This window comes from Arachis ipaensis, chromosome B8 (genome assembly GCF_059453495.1).
Source record: "Arachis ipaensis isolate K30076 ecotype BB chromosome B8, ASM5945349v1, whole genome shotgun sequence".
Taxonomy (NCBI): domain Eukaryota; kingdom Viridiplantae; phylum Streptophyta; class Magnoliopsida; order Fabales; family Fabaceae; genus Arachis; species Arachis ipaensis.
The window spans coordinates 2,946,136-2,969,158 of NC_142443.1; the positions used below are offsets into that span (position 1 = coordinate 2,946,136).

At 26.6% G+C, this 23,023-nt stretch overlaps 2 protein-coding genes and 1 pseudogene across 2 annotated transcripts; all 3 read left to right on the plus strand.

Annotated features, from left to right (window-relative positions):
- Nucleotides 1-3,293: 3,293 nt before the first annotated feature.
- LOC107612092 (uncharacterized) lies at nucleotides 3,294-5,510 on the plus strand. The gene is made up of 2 exons (XM_016313919.3): nucleotides 3,294-3,678; nucleotides 4,918-5,510. Exons 1-2 carry the CDS (start codon nucleotides 3,398-3,400, stop codon nucleotides 5,396-5,398), a joined length of 762 nt encoding a protein of 253 aa, XP_016169405.1. The 5' UTR covers nucleotides 3,294-3,397; the 3' UTR covers nucleotides 5,399-5,510.
- Nucleotides 5,511-8,424: 2,914 nt separating this feature from the next.
- Nucleotides 8,425-10,169, plus strand: LOC107610262 (ATP synthase gamma chain, chloroplastic-like; annotated as a pseudogene).
- Nucleotides 10,170-12,069: 1,900 nt separating this feature from the next.
- On the plus strand, nucleotides 12,070-14,225 carry LOC107612991 (dicarboxylate transporter 1, chloroplastic-like). Its single transcript, XM_016314806.3, has 3 exons — nucleotides 12,070-13,299; nucleotides 13,370-13,591; nucleotides 13,677-14,225. The coding sequence occupies exons 1-3, from the start codon at nucleotides 12,217-12,219 to the stop codon at nucleotides 14,037-14,039; spliced, it is 1,668 nt and encodes a 555-aa protein (XP_016170292.3). The 5' UTR covers nucleotides 12,070-12,216; the 3' UTR covers nucleotides 14,040-14,225.
- Nucleotides 14,226-23,023: the final 8,798 nt, after the last annotated feature.

Sequence of the window (23,023 nt, forward strand, 5' to 3'; positions counted from 1 at the left end):
TCCACTCTCCTCTCTTACGAGATACTAAAATGACACTCCCTCCTCTCTATTTTATAAATGTACATTCTCCTCTCTTTTAACTTTTAAAAAACCTTCTCTTTAATCCATTTTAAATTTTGTGTGTTAATTAATGTTAACTTTATTCATTTTTAAAAAAAAATAAATTATTTTTTGAAAAAATACCCATTAAAAAATTTTTATTTTTTATCATTAAATTTTGCTTACTAAAATACCCTTTAATAAATTATTTTTTTATTGATTAAATTATATTTTTACCAAAATATTTTTTTAAAAATTAATAATTAAATTATTTTTTCTAAGATACCTACCCTTCAATAATTTTTTAATTATTAAATTATAATTTTACTAAAATTTTTGTTAATAATTTTTTTTATATTTATTATTAATTTTTTGATATCAATATATATTATTTTAACATTAAATAAAAAAATCTTACCACTGTTAATATGTATAACAATTAATATATATTGATATTGAAAAATAATCTCACTAAAATTTTTTATTTAATATTAAAATAATATATATAGAATCAAAAAATTAAGAGTAAAATATAAAAAAATTGTTAACGAAAATTTTGGTAAAATTATAATTTAATAATTAAAAAATTATTGAAGGGTATTTTAGAAAAAATATATAATTATTAAATTTTGTTAAAAATATAATTTAATCAATAAAAAAATAATTTATTAAAGGATATTTTGGTAAGCAAAATTTAATGATAAAAAATAAATTTTTTTGTTAATGGGTATTTTTTAAAAAATAATTGTTTTCTTAAAAAATGGATAAAGTTAACATTAGTTAACACAAAAAGTTTAAAATGGATTAAAGAGAATGTTTTTTAAAAGTTAGAAGGAAGAAAAATGTACATTTATAAAATAGAGAGGAGAAAAGTGTTATTTTAACATCTCGTAGAAAAAAGAAGTGGAATTTTTTTTATTTTTTTTGTCTCATTTAAAAATATAAAGTAAAAAACCAGACTTTACTAAATAATTTTAAAAAAAATTAAAAAAATTGATTCTCCTGTAAGTCTATTTTGCCTATATAAGAGGCAACCAACAAACACACCAGGAGTACACTAGCCTTATCCTATATATATAGGATAAGCTAAGGAACATTGGTTTCTTAATTAATTAGTTAATTAAATTAGCAGTTTATAATTTTATGGAATTGCCTTAAGAAGCTAAAGTCAACTAAGATAGACATTGATGGTCTCAGATAATCGTTTCATTGCTTAATTACATTGGTGGACGGTGGTGGTATCGAATAATACATGATATTCGGATGCATCATTAAGAAAAAAAAAAGTTTAGAAATTATTAGAATTTATTATTTTTAATTATTAATAATTTATCAATAATTTTTAAAATATAAACTAAAAGTATATTATTATATTACTAAATTAAAAAATTTAATTAATAACTAAAAATAATAATAAAAATAATCAATTTTACTCATTTTTAAATTTTCTTCATCCTTCATGCATAATAAATGACATTATTTCAATTAGTTTTAGGTTGGGATATCCAAGGTTTAGTTTAGACTTTTTTTTTTTACACATATATAGTTATTGTTGTGAAATTACTTGTATTAAAACTTGAAATTGATAGCAAGTATGTACGATTTTTTCTTTTTTAGATTTTTTTATGCTAGCTGAAGGTTTTTCTTAGGTTAATAAATATGAAACTACAACAATTTTTATATTATATCATAAAATTATTTATTTAAAAATTTAAGTTAATAATATATATTATTGTCTATGTATATATTATCTGCACATGTGAGAGAGAGGTTATGTAAACTGTAAAGTATTACAAAAAAAATTCTATATATATTTTAGTTTCTGCCTGGCCATCCTATAAGGTAACCATGATTAGAAATAGATTTATGTACCCTACTCAGGTTGTGCTCGGCAGGTATATCACGGTAATATTAAAAAGATAAAAAAAATAATTAATTTAAATTTTTATTTATTATATGATACATTAAATAAGGTTAAAAATAATAAATTTTGATAATTTTTTATTAATTTTTTAGTTATTAAATATTTCTGTATATATCAAATAAAAAATACTAAAAAATTATCAAAATTTATTATTTTGGTCATTATCTTTTGTTATTAACTCATTGATTATTCTTTTAGTATAGTAATTCAATAACATATTTTAGTTTATACTTTTAAATATTAATAATTAATTATTAATAAAAAATAATAAATTTTGATAACTTTCTATCATTCTTCTGTTAAAAAAACACTAAACGAATTGCCATTTCTTTTATTAGACAAAAAATGTGAGACAAAAGTTTAAGATAGAGAGACATTATTCAAAAATGATAATTCCACTTCAATTCTTTATAACATTACTTTATATGAGAAAAAAAAAAAAGAATGATGCTATCAAAATAGAAGTGACAATATCTATTTTTGACATTATTTATATAAACAAATTTATTTTAGTTCTAACGTAATAATTACAAATTTGAGATTAAATTCTCCTAAATCATGCATGTTGAGACTACTCATTTTACTTAACATCCTTATTAAATTTTAATACAACTAGAAAATTTGTATTTCAGCTTAATCCAACTATATAGTGATCCACAACACCACAAATTATATGTTTTTCAACCTATTATTAACCGGAAATGTTTGATAATCAAATAAAATTAGCCAAAAACAGTCATAAATTATCTTATTTAGTATTTATTAATTGTTGCGATAATTAATGAATGTTAAATAAAGTAAATTTTGACTGTATTTTTTGCCTTATTAACCACCTAATAAAATGCATTAAATATCATATGTTCCTATAATAATATATGTAAGTAATGACTTCCAATATATGTATGTTGTGTCCTTGATCTTGCCACCACATTTACTCACATGTTAACACTTTAATTAGTTAACTCTTAATTTCAACCACTAAAATTATATTAGCATCTATAAATATATAATTAGACAATTTTTATTGTGCAAATGTGACTACTCCTACTCTACCAGCAATATATAACTTGTGAGCAAAGAAAAAAAAGAGATGAAAGTAATATCTATTATCTTTGAGGTCTTTCTCAAAACCGTTTGTAATTATAATTAGTACTAGACTCATCAACCAACCCCTTTGATCTTATTACTACTCTTCATTCTCTGTGTTGTAAGCAAACCCCACCACCATCATTATTATCATGTAATACATCATCGCTCGTTATTATTAATTAATTGCCTCCAAATCAAACTTCTTTCTATACCTCTATATATAAATTAATCCCTCATTTATGTGTATACGTCAACTTAGTCACTAACAAGTAAGAGTAGAGAGTGGAGAGGAATAATAACATTAATTTGATTGATCAGGTTGCATATGTAGGACAATAATTAATAATGATGAGCAAAGACAACGACGAGGAGAAGAATAACAAGAGTAAGAATAAGCTAAGGAAGGGATTATGGTCACCAGAAGAAGATGAGAAGCTGATGAGGTACATGATGAACAATGGACAAGGTTGTTGGGGTGAAGTGGCTAAGAATGCTGGGTTGCAAAGGTGTGGAAAGAGTTGTCGCCTTCGATGGATTAATTACTTGAGACCCGATCTTAAGAGAGGTGCTTTCTCACCACAAGAACAGCAACTTATCATCCATTTACATTCCCTTCTTGGCAACAGGTATAACATATATTCTGTTAGAATTGAACCGGTCAAATTATTGATTTATTAATTTAATTTATAAATTATTAGTTAAATCGATTAATTTAATTATTATTAAATAACTATAAAAAATTTTAATTTTTTTATAATTAGTTTTTTAATTTTATTTTTATAACAAAGTAACTATTATTTTTTATATTTAAATAATTAATTGATTATTTTATACTTATTATATTATTATATACTATGTGTAATTATGAAAAAAATAACATTAACAAATATCATATAATCATAAAACATTTATGTTATAATTAATAAAAATATTTATTATTTTTTAGTAGATGTTTAATGAACTCTATATTTATAATAACAATTATAAATAATTTAAAAATAAATAAATATAAAATAATTTAACTATATTATTTTATTATATATCAATTAAATAATATATTTATTACTAAATTGAATCAGTTTGAGATTTAATTCGTTAATTTTTTAGTAAAATCGAACTGATTCAGTTTGATTTTTTTAAACATGATTTAAATTTTTATGATAAATAATTTCTTAACTCATAGTTTTAATTAGAGAAAATTTTACTCTCCTCTCCTGCGAGATGCTAAAATAACACTCCTCTTTCCTCTATTTTATAAGTGTACATTTTCTTCCCTTCTAACTTTTAAAAAACCTCCTCTTTAATCAATTTTATTTTTTTTGTTAACTAATATTAACTTTATCTATTTTTTTTAAGAAAAAAAATTATTTTTTAAAAAAATACCCATTAACAAAAATTTTATTTTTTATCATTAAATTTTGCTTACCAAAATATCCTTTAATAAATTATTTTTTATTGATTAAATTGTATTTTAAAAATGATTGAAGGGTATTTTAGAAATTTTATTGATGAAATTGCTTACCAAAATTACCAAAAAAATTATTGAAGGGTATTTTAGAAAAAAATGTAATTATTATATTTTTCTAAAAATATAATTTAATCAATAAAAGAATAATTTATTAAATGGTATTTTGGTATGTAAAATTTAATGATAAAAAATAAAATTTTTGTTAATGGGTATTTTTTTTAAAAATAGATAAAGTAAATATTAGTTAATACAAAAAGTTTTAAATAAATTAAAGAGAAGGTTTTTTAAAAGTTAGAAGAGAGGAAAATGTATATTTATAAAATAGAAGAGAGGAGAATATCATTATAGCATCTCACAAGGAATGGAGTAAAATTTTCTCTTTTAATTATATTTTTAGATGGTCTCAAATAGCGGCACAGTTACCGGGTCGAACAGACAATGAAATCAAGAATTTTTGGAATTCAACAATAAAGAAAAGGTGTATAACCATCACCTCATCATCAACCTCCCAAAACACGAGTGAGTCCTACTCATCATCATGGCTTGAACCACATGATCATAACAGCATGGAAGGATTTACAATGATGCCTATGTTCAGTTGTTCATCATCTCAATCACCATCAATCATTATCGATGAGCATTTGCCTATGCCGATGGAGAATAATAACATGCATGCAGCTATGGGAATCAACAATAATAATAATAATATGTTTGTTCCTCCTTTACTAGAGAGTGCTACTACGAGCAACGTTTATTTTGATAATAAGGTTGTTAACGTGGAGGAGGATTCATTAATAAGCATGGAAGATTGGGAGTTGGAGGACTTGATGATGATCAAAAGTGTTTCCTCCCCGTTTCTTGATTTTCCACTATCATGATCTGGAAAATTAAAGAATTATGGTATAGCTAGTTAGGTGTGAATAAAAAGTGAAGCATATATTGACCGTGTATGATTAGAGATAGAGAAAATGAAGAATTTACATTGCTTATAATATCCGCGTTCTTTTCAAAATAAATCAAATGTGATATTAAGGTGACGATGATAATGTAATACTAATGGTCATATCTCTGATACCTTTTAAATCTCCATTGTACATATTGTACGCTTAGATCATTAGCTATCTATACTTTCTCATTTAATTTAATCATCATAAAAGTAGGCGTACGTGATGCAAATACCAGGACGATTAATGGGCATTAATCACTCGGGTCAATTTATAATATTGATGTTCAGGGTTTTCATAATATTAGATATATGGAAGTTTGTTATTAGGCCATATGGTTGAATTATAACATTAACTTTGATTTGACGTCTTAAAAGTAAGATAAGTATAATTATGATCTCGATGAGAAATGATCAAGAAGTGATGTGAATTTTAAGCAACTCATAATTTGAAATGGACTCGTTTGTTGGCTCCTCGATAGAGAGAGATGGAAAAGAAAAATAAAGGGTACGTAGTGCTTTTTCATATAAGAATTGTCACGTCCCATTCCCATACAATAACTAACTTCTTCGCTATTCCTTATTCATCCAAATTCTAATGGAGGTATAATTTGGTGTTAAATTTATTTTTTTAATATAAGTATTAAATATTTAAAAATAAGAATGAATTTTTTTAGTGAAGTGTAATTTTTTATTATTTAATATTTTTTTTCGCATATTTCTTTTTTTTTTTTTATCTTATTTCTACGTTCAAGCAAAATATTTAATCAAGTCTAACACAAGATGTTGATTTTAACTTTTAATTATAACATTAGTATTCTCTCTAAATTATATGTAATAAATATTTGAAAGAAGATAAATAAAAATATAGATTAGAAAGATAAGCGGTGAAAATTTAAAACTAAATAAAAAACTAAAAAATTATGTATATAATAACAATAATAATAATATTTTTTATTTAAATTATATTATTTTATTAATTTTTTATTTTCTGTAAAAGAGAAAGATAGCAAAAATAGAGAATGAGAATAAAGAGAGAGAAAGATAAAGATGAAGAATGAGAGTGAGAGTGAGAGTTTGTTAATTTTGGAAGAAAAAAATATTTTAATTGTAAAAAATATCGAATGAGATATCTGGATTTTCAAATTACTAATATAAAATATAAATTATATATAGAGTAAAAATAGTAGAGAGTAATAGAAAAATGGAGAGAGGTAAAAGAGAGAATTTAGGAATGAAGTTTATTAATTTTGAAAAAAGATCTTTTCTCTCAATTTTAATAAGAGAGTGCCATGCAGGGACGGATTTATATACCCCACTACAATTTGAAATTTTTTTGAGTAGTATATGATAATAATATTTATTTGTCCCCATAAAATTATTGAATTTGACCCCACAAAAATTTTTTACTCAAGTTTTGGTATTTAATAATCACTTTAAAAATTTCATATTAGACGTTTATTAGAATGATCAATTCTCAATTTAAATAAGATTAGTGTTCTTTCTTAAAAATGAATTCAAAATATATTATTTATCTTTTTTTTTTAAATTAGTTTTAGTTTTTTCTGTATCAACTATATTAATTGAAAGAATTTTTTCAACTATGAATATCACTGAGAGTTGGCTTTTGATTGTAAGAGAAGTGAATTTCTAAATAATTGTTTAGTGATATATATATATAAAAAAATAGATATTTTGATTATATTGTTAAAAAAAATTACTCCATTTTTTTTAAAATATGAAACCTAAAAAATAGAATTATAAATTATATATTATTATTTTAGTGTTTTAATTTGTAAATTATACATTTTGAAGACTAATCATATTTTACAATAACAAAATATAATTATAACAATAATTATGCTATATATACATAAAACATAACTACCCATATAGAATACATATTGAAAATGAATTAAACAATAAATATATTTATACACAAATACATAATGATTAATAAATAATTTTATAGTTGATTTTTATGCAATATAATATTTTTATTATAAAAATTATTAGAGTTTATTTATCTTGTATCCTAAAGGTACATATTAAAATTACAAATTGAGAATATTTTTGTTGAAAATATAAAAAATTTAAGCTTTTAATGTATTTATTTGCAGTTATTAAATGAAAAAATTTAAAACTTTTTACTAATACTAAGCTTGTCATATGTTTTTAGGACACATACAAGTGTAATTATCCGTGCCACGTGATAAAATTAAAATTAAAATTTTAAGTTATTTTGTTAAAATTAATTTAAATTATAATAATTTGACTAATAAAAAAGTAATGAGTTATACATTATTTGTTTTTTTTTAATTTAGTGTTAATTATTGTAATCCGCGCGCCTCTTTCTTCTTCTCTTCTGTTTCTTTTTCCTTTTCCTCCTCCTCCTTGTCTTTCTTCTTCTTCTTCCTTTCTTCTTCTCTTCCTCTTCATTCTCCTTCTTCTTTTTCTTCCAAATTCGCACACACAGGTTCTCCTCCTCCTCCTTCGTTATCGCTATCACCAATAACGAGGTTCACTTGATGCTCCTTATAAGTATTGATTAATTATTTTATTCTTTAAGTGATTTTTTAATCATTTATTCAAATCTAAATCGAATTCGATTTATTTGTGAATTGAGTTAGGTTTACTTATACTACTTTTAAATATTCATTAAATTTATTATTTCTTAAAAATTTGATTCATCTCTTAATTTAATTAAGTTTATTTACATGCGAAAATAAAATAAATTATATTTTTCTTATTAATGAAATGTTTATCACATTTTCAGTGAAATAATAATTTGAATATTTTACTTTTTTTTTTTCTTTCAAACGATCGCACCCTAAAGCTCACTATATATACACATGCTTGGAATTCTCGATCTCGTAGTCAAGACTCAAGAGTCAAGACATACAAACACATTCATTAAACAAGAATTAATACTATGATACACAAAAGATACAGTTCACCATAATGGTAGTAATCTTGTTCTTTATCGTTCCCTTGGCATTGGCTGATCTAAGGGTTGGTTTCTATAGTTTAAATTCGAATTAAATTCGGTTCATTTAAAAATTTAGTTACGTTCATTTGATTTTATTTTTAAGTATTTATGAAATATGTTATTTCTTAAAAAATTTAATTTATTTCTTAATTTAATTGAGTTCATTTATATGCAAAAATGAATTAAAATGTGTTTTTTGTGTTTACACATAAATATAATAAAAGTAGTTTTTATTGAGTTTGAACTTAATTAAATTTGGATACAAAAATATAGATATGGGAATACATGAGAGTACATGTATTTATGTCTCTCTAAAATGTTGAAATGTAAATTTTTAACTTGAAATATTAATTTTTTTTATAATTTTTTATATTAATTTTTTTACAATTTTTTATCCTATCTAACTTACCAAACACAATATAAAATTAGTGTCATTTTATATTTATGTATTTATATTTTATTTATGTTGAGACAATAACCAAACAAATTGGAAGGTTGGAAAGAACCGCTAGCCTTACCACCACCACCATACCCGCTAGCCCCTTCAAACACCTCCGAAATCCAACCCAAAATGAAGACCCAAAGCTTCTTCATTCCACCGCCCATGTTTTCCTCATCACCCTCAACTTCCCTTCGTCAGTTCCTCCAAAACCTTACCTCTCTGGCTCTATCACCCACTCTCACTCCCACTGCCCGCTAGACTCCACCAACCACCGTTCCCTTACTCTCGCCCTCTGTTTCCTCCTTCCTTCGCTGCGGCATTAGGGAACTCCGAGAAAGAATCAATACCGTTAAGAACACTCACAAGATCACCGAAGCATCGCGTCCGCCAGGGTCCGATGGGCCCAAGAAGCCGTCCTGAACGGCAGGCCCTATACTGAGACGCTCGTCGAAGTCTTGCACGACATCAACTGCCGTCTCGGAGCGACGACGTCCCCCTAACGGACGTCAGGACCGGGAACTCTGTCGCCCTCGTTGTCGTCATCGGCCGGCGGTTTCAATAACACCGTCTTGAAGAAAGCCGAAACTCGGATCGAACAGCTACACAAGCTTGGCTTGAATTGCGTTGTGATAAGCGTTGAGAAGAAGGGGAACGCGTTTTTCAGCCGCAAGGGAAGTGTTAGGGTTGATAGGTTCGTAAGTTCAAATCATTGCTGATGATGTGTACTCACTGTTTGTTACAGAGGAGGTTGACAAGGTTGAGATTGTTTACACCAAGTTTGTGTCATTGGTAAGTTTGATCCCGTGATTCAAATTATGTTAAGTGAAAGGCGAGGTTCGCGATGCAAATGGGAACTGCATTAATGCCATTGATGATGAGTACTTTAGGCTGAGGAGGAAGGAAGGGAAGTTGGCAGTGGAGAGGGATGTTGCTGTGACGAATAGGCTGCGCCGCCGGTTATGGAGTTCGAGCAGAATCCGGTTCAAATTCTTGATGCTATGTTGCCTCTGTATTTGAACAGCCATATCTTGAGGGGTTTGCAGGAATCACTGACGAGTGAGCTTGCTGCTAGGATGGCTGCAACGTCTAATGTAGTAGGACTAGATTAAGGAATGAGAACTATAGTGGCCAATTTTGACCTGTAATCCTTTGTTGTGTTGTTGTATCAAAGTGAAAATATATTTATTCTTTCCTTGATATCTCGTACTAACTCAGATTGCTTATGTTTTGTGGTTTTCTAACCAAATGTATGAGTTCACTTCAGAAAATTTGGCGAGTCTCAACATTTTAAACTATACTAAGTTCGGCAGATAATAAAGATTGGTTTATTACTTATCTTTCTCTTCCTTGTTTTCTGATTCTGGTTTTACATGTATCCTTGTATATGTCGATGATCTAGTTTTGGCAGGAAATGATTGGACTGAGATTGTAAAATTACTTGATGACAGGTTTAGGATCAAGGGTTTACATGAATTCAAAATTTTTCTTGGTCTAGAAATTGCTAGAAGTCAACAGGGTATTGCAGTGTATCAACGCAAGTATACTTTGAACTTGCCAGATGAGTTTGGGTTGATGAATGCCAAAGCGGCCACCACCCCAATGGTCTGACATTCTGATAATCTTCACCATTGGAGGTTGATTGGGCGTCTAATTTATCTAGCCAATACCAATATACGTCATGATATATATGCTTCACCATGAATAAGCTTAGTCATTTTCTTGATTATGCCACTAGTAAGCACTTCCAAGCTGAGCTCCATGTTCTTCACTACCTCAACGTGCTCGGAGTGTTGTTTTCCACCTCTGTTGAATTCACTTACTACTTTTTTCTGACTTATACTAGGGTACTTGCCATGATACTCGCCATTCTGTATCTGTATTCTTATTCTTTCTTGGGAGATCATTGATATCTTGGCCAGCAAGAAGCGGCACACAATAGCACATTCCTCAGCTGAAGTTGAGGACAAAGCAATGACACTTGTCACTTGTGACAACCAATCCGCTCTTTACATTGCAGTTAATCTAGTTTTAATCTAGTTTTTCATGAGCGTACTAAATATATAGAGATAGATTATCACATTGTCCAAGATAAAGTCTGAAGAGTAGTGAAGCTTCTCCTAGTATATTCGGCTCATCAAGTCACTACCACCTAATCCATTCATATCATGTAAAAGCAACCTAGGGCTGATCAATTTTCATGCATTCCAGCTTGAGAGGGAAGTAATTGAAGATGTAAAGTAGTAGTAAGTTAAATCAGTATATTAAATTAGTTAAGAAGTTAGTTGCTGACATTAGCAATTAGTCAAGAAAATGTGATATTCATCACTCAAATTATTTCTGCTAGTCAATTTTTTTTTTGTCTCAATTTCATATAGAGTTTCATGAACAAAATTATATTTTTAAAAGTATTTATATTTGTGAAATATATATTGTAAGAAATATTTATAAATAAAAAATAAATTTGTATATTAAAAATTTAATTGAGATAATTGAATAATCATTAATTCTACATGCTCTTTTATGTAACAGTAGTTTTATCAATTCGTAATAATTTTAAATGTTACTAGGATTTATTTTAAATTAATATATTTCTTTTTACTTTTTAGACAAATATTTTAAATAAAGATATTTAATTATATTATAGATGTGTATACTTCATTGTTCTTTTATTATTGACAATTTTTTTTTTTTTGTTTTTAATATGGTCCACTCATTTCTTTCTTTTGCTTATATATACATGTGATACGAATATAGCAAGCAAGGAGTACATAAATAAAAGCAAGGAGTACATAAACAAAAGTCAGGTAGGGTTGAAAAAAAGGGTTGTAACAAACTATGGACAAGTGGCAGCTGATCTACTTATTTCGACAGTTGGCAGCTGGTCTACTTATTTTGGGCAGCAGTAAAAGCACCAGGAAGAAAACAAATAGCAAGTGGTTGAAAGATTATGATCATTAGTGAATTGTGTTATAAAATTAGCTCATCTGTTGGTTCTGGTTACTGGTTAGTCTATCTCTATGTTCTCTCCAAAAGCCAAAACTAACCACGTATGTTTCATCCAGTCCACCTCATTGAACAAAGATCCAGTCATAAGGAGCCACGTGTCAGTGCCATATGGACAACTCTCGAGCTTCGCTTCAAGGAACTTGCAAAGTTCAAATTCACAGTAGCCACCAATTCCCCACCTGCAAACAAAGCCTCAAATCCAAATCGTGTATCCACATCCAACGGCCCACATTATCTCCATCACCCAAACATTACAAATTTCCCTCCACACAGACCGCACTACTTCACATGGTGCTGATCTGTCAACCCGATTCCGATGGCTTCCTCCGTAGCTCTAACCACCGCCTTTTACACCCTTCCTCCTCTCCGACAACGCTCTTCCTCACATCACCACCTAACTCCACCACTCTCCTATCCTCTAAAACGCCACCGGTTCACTCCGCCGCTCCAACACTCCTTTAACGTCAACACCAAACACAATTGGAGCAGGAAAAAACTATCCAACGTAAGTAGCACAGTCAGAGCTTCAGCTGCCGGAGCTTCTGTAAATCCGGCACCAGCACCGGCATGGCAAGGAGCAGCCATAAAGCCTCTCCTAGCTTCCATAGCAACTGGAGTTATCCTCTGGTTTGCTCCCGTACCTAGCGGCCTGTCGAAAAACGCTTGGCAGCTGCTGGCAATTTTCCTGGCCACTATCGTCGGAATCATCACTCAACCACTGCCACTTGGTGCAGTGGCGCTGTTAGGCCTCGGCATCTCTGTCCTCACCAAAACCTTGACGTTCGCGGCGGCATTCTCAGGTTTCGGCGATCCCATCCCCTGGCTCATCTGCTTCGCTTTCTTCTTCGCCAAAGGATTCATCAAGACCGGCCTCGGAAACCGCGTCGCCTACCAGTTCGTCTCCCTCTTCGGTAGCTCCTCGCTAGGGTTAGGTTACAGCCTAGTGTTCAGCGAGGCCTTGCTTGCGCCAGCTATTCCATCAGTTTCAGCGAGAGCCGGCGGGATCTTCCTGCCGCTGGTGAAGTCTCTGTGCGCCGCGTGTGGTAGCAACCCCGGCGACGGAACAGAGAGGAGGCTAGGTGCGTGGTTATCGCTGACGTGTTTCCAAACTTCGGTAATATCTTCGGCTATGTTCCTGACCGGGATGGCGGCTAACCCTCTGTGCGCAAATCTGACTCAGAGCTCAATCAATCAAACAATTGGTTGGTTGGATTGGGCCAGAGCCGCCATTGTTCCGGGTTTAGTGTCGTTGGTGTTAGTCCCTTTGATATTATACATCATTTACCCGCCAACTCTGAAATCAAGCCCCGATGCTCCCAAGCTTGCGCGTCAGAAGTTGCAGAGCATGGGTCCTATGTCTTCTAATGAGAAGATTATGACTGCTACCTTACTTCTTACGGTATCCAATTCAATTCAATTCAATTCATAGATTATATGCAGTGATATGTTATTAATTAATTGAATACCAGGTGGGACTTTGGGTGTTCGGAGGGGTTCTTAACATAGATGCGGTAACTGCTGCGATTCTTGGATTAGCGGTACTCCTTGTTTCAGGGGTTGTTACTTGGAAAGAGTGCTTAGGAGAGGGAGTTGCATGGGATACTCTCACTTGGTTTGCTGCTCTCATTGCAATGGCTGCCTACTTGAATAAATATGGCCTCATTGCTTGGTTCAGCCAAACTGTAGTCAAGGTTATTTCTTTCTTTTACTCATTTTCTGTATTATCATGACATGTTATCATCTAACTGAACTGACTGAGGGTTGTTTGTGTTGCAGTTTGTGGGAGGATTAGGTCTGTCATGGCAACTATCATTTGGGATTCTAGTACTTTTGTATTTCTACTCGCATTACTTCTTTGCAAGTGGAGCTGCTCATATTGGTGCCATGTTCACTGCCTTCCTCTCTGTCGCCACTGCGCTGGGGACTCCTCCATTCTTTGGAGCCATGGTGCTGTCATTCCTGTCCAATCTCATGGGTGGCCTTACCCACTATGGAATTGGCTCAGCTCCTGTTTTCTATGGAGCCAACTATGTGCCCCTTGCTCAATGGTGGGGCTATGGCCTGCTTATTAGTATCGTTAATATTTTTATCTGGCTGGGTCTTGGGGGTGTTTGGTGGAAAGTCATTGGCTTGTGGTAACAAAATTACATTGCAGATTTTTGTACACATATTCTAGTTGAGGCCAATTCTACTCATCTTTTTTGTATCATTCTTTTCTAGATCCAACGAGTGTAATTTTACTTGATTTTTTGATATGGAAGCCCAATATTTTTCCAACAAACAGTGAAGTCAAGTCGAATCAATACTTGAACTTTCTTTTTATAATGATTCATGCCTTAAGTTGGCTTAGCAAGTGGTTTAAAGAGACTATATATATACCGACCAAAAAAAAAGACTATATATAACATTCCAAAAAAATAATTGTTATATCTAATGATATTGTTAAAATCATGCGTTAAAACCTTTTCTTCTTATCTACTACTCATCCAATAGTTTGTTGCGGTTGCTTGTCAACGAAATTTCTAAGATTGTCAAATTAGTAAATTTTTTGTGCTTTGTTTAGATTTTTCTCAATACGCTTTCTTTAAAAGTTTCATTCTTTTTACTATCCAATGAGATTCATTAAAGAGAAAATAAAAAAAATAAAGGAGTGGATGAGTTTAACTAGTCTAAATAAAGAATCCAACAACTAATCCACAAAAGATTGATAAAATTACAAAAAAAGACATAAATTTAAATAATTATTTTATGTTATTTTATAATTTTATTTTAAATATTTAAATAAATTTTAATTTTTTTAGTATTCTTAGTACTCTTTAGTACTCTAGTAGAATTAATAAAATTATAATTCAAAGCAAAAATATATTTTATTTTTTTTAGTATTTTCAGCATTTTTTAATACTCTAATAAAATTAATAGAATCATAATTCAAAAGTAAAAAAAATATTTCATATAAAAAAATAAAAATAACGGTAAAAAATTTATATAAATAAAAAATAATAAGAGTTTTATAAAAAATAATAATATACATGAGAGAGGATTTAAAAAATAATATTATAAAAAATAATAAAATTTATCATATAAATAACAAAAATACACTTGTCACTTGGTATATAAAAATAAATTTCAGTCTAAAATAAAAAATTGAATGCAAAAATTAAAAATTGTAACTCTTGACAAACGTAGAATAAAAAAATAGAATCAAATTTAAAAAAAAAATAACCAAACAAAAAATTAAACTTTCAAAAAGATTAGACGAAAGTTTATATTCCAAACACACCCTTTATAACTAGTACATATGTGCTGCCAAAATTCTTCTTCATGGATTGAATATCTGATGACTGATGGTGATGCCTCAATTATTATTTTGTGAATAATTTAAGTTGAAACTGATCAAATCCATCACGTAAAGTTTTTGAATGAACGTTGTTTTCCGAACCTAATGGTGGACCGTGAGCCTGTGACCAAACTACTTTTAATTATACTTAATAGAGAGACAAAGACAGAAAGACTTAGAAATAGATATTGAAATAAATTTTAATATTTTATTTGATGCAAAAAGTAGAAAATAAAATTAAAATAAGAATAAAATTTTAATTTAATTTGTATATAAAATAAAATTAAAATTAATTAATTAAAATGAGAGTATTTTAGGTATAAAATGTTATTAAAATTTTAGTCTTCGTCTCTAAAAGTTTTAGTTTTTTCTGTCTTTATTTTTTGGAAGTAATAAAATACTGAAAATTTGAAGACAGAAACAAAAATTTTAGTACCAATCTCTGAGTCAATAAACATACACTAAATCTCAATTTCTTAATCTTTATCCTCAAAACAAACGCTACCTAGTGATATGAACCGCACTAGGCCAGAATCCTGTAATTAATCTATTTTATTATATTTATGTATAGTTTATTTAAAAAAATCAATATATTTATTTAAAAAAATTAACTTATTTAGTTAACTTGTTAAAAAATGTCATTTTCGGTCCCTAACCATTTGTCCGATAGACTTTTCACCCCCTAAGAAATCTAAATACTCAAATCTGTTCCTATTTACTTTGATATATGTACGTTCCAGTCCCTATCTACTTTGAGTAAATGCCCTTTCCGATCCCTAACCAGAGATTGAAATGTACATATATCAAAATAAATAGAGACCGATTTGGGTATTTAGATTTTTTAGGGGGTGGGAAGTCCATCAAGCAAATGATTAAGGACCGAAAAGAGCATTTATTCAAAAACAATATATAATTAATGTTTAGAGTGATTAATATCCTTTAATATTTTAATTAATATTTCTTTATACATTAATAAACTATTATATAAAAACACTAGCTATCAATCACTTAAAGACTTCTAAAAAAAATACTCTAGTTAATACAATTTTAAAGTTGCATTCAATTTATTATGGTTAAAAAAAAAAATTTAGTTATATTTTCTCTCAAAATATCAATATCACATACTTTTTTTTATTGAGCACAAATAATAATATTTTATAACTAAACACTATATTCATTTTTAGTTAATTTAAAACTTGAGATTATTAATTCACTAAAACAAATTTATTTTGTATCACTTCTAATTTTAAATTAATAATACATGTTAAACGGATAACTTCTTATTACAATAATAATACATTTTATCAAATATATTATTTAAATCTAAATTATATTTTTTGTACAAAATAGTGATTCGTAATTCTGTCCGAAAAGGTTCATAACTTTCATAAGTTGTCTATTTTGCTATACTTAAATAATAAAATAATTTAGTTATATTTTCTCTCAAAATATTAATATGACATTTTTTTTATCGCGTGAATAATAATATTTCATAACTTAATACTGTATTCATTTTTAGTTACTTTCAAACTTCAGGTTATCAGTCCACTAAAACAAATTTAATTTTTATCATTTTTAATTTCAAATAAATAATAGATACTAGACTGATAATTACTTCTTACTAAAAGAAGAATATATTTTAAAAAATATTATTATTTGAATTCAAATTGTCTTTTTTTACAAAGCACTGATTCAATAAAAAAAAATTCACAATTTTTATAAGTTGTATCCAACTTGTTATACTTAAGGGATAAAATAATTTTAGTTATTTTTTCTTTCAAAACATCAATATGACATATTTTAAATATTTGGTTTGGATAATAATATTTTATAACTGGACACCATATATTTATTTTAATTAATTTTAAATTTGAGGATATTGGTCCATTAAAACAAAATCATTTTATAAAACTTCTAATCTCAGATAAATATATAATACATGCTAAACTGATAATTTCTTATGGGAAGAATAATACATTTTAACACATATTATTATTTAAATCCAAATTATTATTTCTTGCAAAGCAATGATTCTTCAATCCGTCGAGGTTCACAACTTTCATAAAATCTCACCATTTTTGTATATAATAGTCGTTACACCTAACAAAAGTTTAAGTTTTAAACAATAACATTTAGATGTATATGAATACAAGCAAACTTAGGCTTTCTTAAAAAAGAATAACTCAATTTAAAGTATTTATGAAATTGATAAAATCTAGTTCGATAATTATTTTATGAGAAAATATAAAGAAATAATACTTTTTTTAAACCACCTAAACAATAAGTTTAAAAAAAGTTAATTTTAATTTTAAAATTTAAATTTTGAATTAATTAGATATAATTCTTATTACTTTGTTAGTGAGCCTGAAATACAGTCCATTATGGCGTTATTCACGTCGTATTGTTTATTATTCACCTAATAAAATTATTTATTATTCATATTATTTAATATTTTTATTATCTATCTATATTTTTTCATATTTTAAATATAGTAGTTTCCGTGGTTATAAATAAAAAAAAATCAAATATATATTTAGACTAAAACCCAAATATATGTTACTACCTGTAATTGTTCATTAAACACGTAAATGGTATAAAAAAAATAATAGAGTAAAGTATCATTTTTGTCCCCAATGTTTGGGGTAAATCTTATTTGTGTTTTTAACGTTTAAATCGTCCTATTTGTATCCCTAACGTTTGTAAAAGTGATTCAATGTTATCTTGCCGTCAATAATACATCATGAGCACTTTAATTTGAGTTTTAAAAATCTCTTCTTGAAGTTAGAATACAAATATTTGGGATAGAATCGATGATCTACTCCGAAAAATAGCTCATCAAATGTTGAAACTAATTCCTACAACATTTACATAATTCACTTTTTTAGGGACATAATTGAATCTAAACACAAATAGTGGGTATAATATTAAAATCGACCACATCCAAGTGAGACCTAATTGAGAATGAATACATCCAAAGAGAATAATTGAAAAATATAATATGATTTGTTAGTATAATTGATAGTGGGATAACATTGAATCACTTTTATAAACGTTAAGGATGCAAATAGGACGATTTAAATGTTAGGGGACACAAATAGGACTTACTCTAAACGTTGGGGACAAAAATGATACTTTACTCAAAATAATAATATAATATTGGTATCTTATTTTATTAGTGTTATATTTTTATTTAATAATAAAATTTTGGGATGCAATGATCTTTCATTTAAACCAAATATCTTGAGGAGAATACTATCTCACCAAAATTGCATTTCATGTCAGAGAGAGTTAAGACTTTAATAAAGTAAGGGGAGTTTTTTAAATTAATAATTATACACCTAAGTACCTAACAAATATAATGTTATTACAAAAATTGAAAGCAAGCATTATCGATTTCTCTTTTTATTTGGGAATTTAGGGATCACTGCACAATGACCTCCCTCATATCTAACGTAGAAACAGCAAAGACCTGCTCTCCCCATCGTTTGAGGTTCAATTTCTGATTTGTGGAGTAATTATAAAATTAATAACATATATCGATAAGAGAAAAATCAGAACAATAAAAAATTGAATAAATGTTGAAATTCTGGAATAATGGATATTTTTGTGTTGGAGATTATCTTTTATATATTAAATTAAACAGAATAAATTTAAAGTCTAATACGAAGATCCCGTCCACAAAAAAAAAGTCTAATATAAAAGTTTTAAAGAGGCCACTCAGATAAAGACGCTTAAAACGTCTTTTTTTAAAGATGTTTGCATGTTGTGTTTTAATTGGTATCTATATAATTTATTCGGTGTTCCTCATCACATATTATTAAATTCCTCAAAAGATTTTCTTTCCAAAAATAATAAAAAACATTTAATTTAGACTAAAACAAAAAAGATAATAGATTAACTATTAGATTTTTTTAAAAGATTATTTACATAAAAAAATATATCACATTCATCAAATATATATATATATATATATATAACAAACTCTTAAAATTTTTATAAAAAAAAATAATTAATTTTTATTCGTATAATATATAAAAAAATTACTACATTATTATTATATTATAGATTAAAATTTACTAATTTAAATTTTGTTTTTATTTTTAATATAAGTATTAGAAATAAATAAATTTTTTATAACAAGATGTAATATTAGTTTTTAAAAAATTCTGAAAAGATGATTTTTTTTAATAAAGTGTTATTAAAAAATTAACATTATAAAAACTAATTTCAACAAATATGATATAATAGGTTATTAAATATATTTAATACAAAACACATTGAATATAAATTTTTATTGAGTTTAAATTTTAAATAATTTTTAATTGAATTTCAAATATTTTTATTTTAAAGAGTTAGAATATTTTAACATCATTTTTTCGTATCTTTTTAATTGAGTTTTTGATTTTTTAAATTATAAACCTTATTTATAATTAAGAGTAATATTTTAACACCACTAATTAGTCACACATATAAAAATACAAGAACAATTCTATTGTCATAATTATAATATAACTTTATAAGCAATACAATACAATGAAACTATATATAAGTGATATAACTAAATTTTCTATAGTCACATTTCATAAATAATATAATTAAATTATATTTATGTTTATAATTAAAATATGAATAAAAATACAAAAAATTATCAGGATAGTTAATTTTTTTCGTTCATAATTTTTTTTATTATTTTTGTTGTGAAAATTTTAATTATTTTAATAATTAATTATTTTTTAAAAAAGATAATTGAATAACACAAAAAAAGTCTTATTAAGAGTAATTTATTTATATATGATTAAAAAATAATTGAATAATTATATACGGTAAAAAATTAATATTATTAAAAAATAAAAATAAAATTTATTTTAAAATTAAAAATAAAGTTTATTTAAAAATAAAATTAAAAATCATGTTTTTTTTCTTTTTTCCAAAATTTATCTACGAGTAATTCTATAAATATTTTATGATAAATAAAAATATTAAACTCGTACTAAAATTTATTCTAAGAAAATTTATTTTTATTCTACTAAACGTTAAATAAACTATTGAAAAGAATTTTGTTTCCTCCATTAGAGAAGAATGATAAATTTCCATACTTCTATTATGTTATGGCAATAATTTGGCCTGTTATTTTTAATAATAATAATAATAATAATAATAATAATAATAATAATAATAATAATAATAATAATAATAATAATAATAATAATAAATAAGTATATCACAGTTAAAAAGGAAGCACGTCACCAAATAATTTATCATCCGAATTATATATGAATCAAATTGATAATATGAGGGTTAACACTACAAAAATCGATAACAAGGTTAGGGACTTACAAAATCTTTCTTAAGATCATAGAAAAAAAACGTTTATATTTGTGTGATATATAAAATAATTATCATATTATTATTATTATTATTATTATTATTATTATTATTATTATTATTATTATTATATATAAGAGCAAAAAAAGTCCAACTATTTTAAAGTAAAAATTTCTTTTAATATTTGATTAAATGTTCTTGTATTTAGTACTTTTTTTGGCACTTCCTCTTAGTTAAAAATATAATCATTATAATTTTTTAGTTATTATTGCTAGGGGTGTTTACAGATGGGATATGGCTAAAATTTCGATCCAATCCGCACTAAACTCATTAGATCAAATTCGATATTCACACTTTTTATGTTTGGATCAGATATCAAATATATCCATAAAATAAAAAATATTAAAAAAAATTATTTTTATAAAAAAAGTCAATAATTTTTTTGTTTACTTTTGTAAACATATTTACTTCTATCTGATTAGAGTGTGGATCCGATTCGATCCAATCCGATCTTCTTACAGATCATATCATATCCTCAAATTACAAATTAGATACGGATAAATACTGTAGATTTATATGGATATGATCTAATCTATGAACACCTCTAACTACTACTATAAGTTCATTGTTGCAAAAGAATGCTTCTTTTATTATAAACCATTATTAGATCTTAATTACCATTAAAACAACTTAATTGTCAACAAAGAGATAATCCATAATTGTAAAAACCGAACTAGGTCGGCTGGTTCGACCGAAAAATAGTGAACCGGACTAGAACCAAACTCTAGTTCGGTTCGATTTACTCCTTAGACCGTTTAAAGAATAAAACCGGTGTGAACTGGTAAGAACCGGTACAAACCGGTCTAACCAAACTAGCTTGCTTGAAAAATTTTTTAAAATGTCTCCACAAGGTCTCGAATCAAGAACTTTGGATGAAAAGCAACCTCTACTTGCCACTTAACTATTGCACTTCTAAGTATTATATTTGACAAATACTAATTATATAGTATACATAAATATCTAATTTAATTTAATTTTTATTTTTGCTATTTTTAAAATTAATTATATTTTAATTATATACCATTATTAATATAAATATAAATTTCACTAAAAAATTATTAATTTACTTGATCTATTTTATTGCTAGTATTGTGATTAAGGTTATTTGTTTTGATGTTAGTGTTAAAATCTATTGATATTATAGTTAGATGATAGGCTTTGTGAATTAATTATTTTTTTATTGTGTCAAAATAAGATACTATTGTAGTATTAAAATTTTATAATTTTTTTATATTAGTTATTTTTAGAAGTTGAGACTTGATTCTTCATAAAATATTAGTAAAGATATGTATTTCAAATCTTAATTTTAAGTTTTTAACTATTTTATATTTTATATTTACGTGAGACCGATTTTATCGGTTCAACCAGTGATTTATCGGTTGAACCAATAAACTAGTGAACCAGTAGCTTGACCGGTTCGATCACTGGTTCGGTTCTAACAACTATGTTTCAATCTAATTTCAAAAATTTCAATTTACTCAATTTAGTCTCCCAACTTAATAGTTATGACTCACATTGGTTCCTAATCTTATTTTTGTCACTGTCTCACAAAATCGTTAACGACATGCTGAGATGGACTAACGACTGTTACATTATACATTCTAGCGACTGTTTGATGTGACAATTGAATTTTTTTTTTACCTTATTTTTTTTTCAACTAAACACTTAAAACCCTAATATGAGTCACGGATACCTAAGGTAAAAAATCAAACTAAGTAAATTGAAACTTTAAAAATCATATTAAAGCTCGAATATAACTTCAAAATATAACTTTAACTTATGTAGTAATTAATTTAAATGAGAATCAAATAAATCAAAATTCAACATAATTTTTATCAATGTTTTAAAATTCGAAATTTCTATACCAAAATTAACTAGAATTTTTCTTTAAATTAAAAATTTAATGAAATTGTGACTTTAATTATCTTAACTAATGTCCTAATTAATTACTTTTATGTCTTAAAAAATTGTATATGAGAAGAAAATAATTAATTTGTCTACTTTAATAAATAGTTATTTTACTAAAATGAAAGAAACTATTTTTTTTAGAATTTTTTGAGAACTAATTAATATTATATATATTTTGTTATACTACATTTAGTTATAAAAATTTTATTTATTTCTAATGTTTATATTAAAAATAAAAAAAAATTTAAATTAGTGAATCTTAATATATAATATAATAATTATTTTATATATATATATATATATATATATATATATATATTTTGATGAATGTGATATATTTTTTATGTAAATAATCTTTTAAAAAGAATCTAATAGTTAATTTATTACCTTTTTTGTTTTAGTCCAAATTAAATATTTTTTATTGTTTCTGGAATGAAAATCTTTTGAGGAATTTAATAATATGTGACGAGGAACACCGAATAAATTATACAGA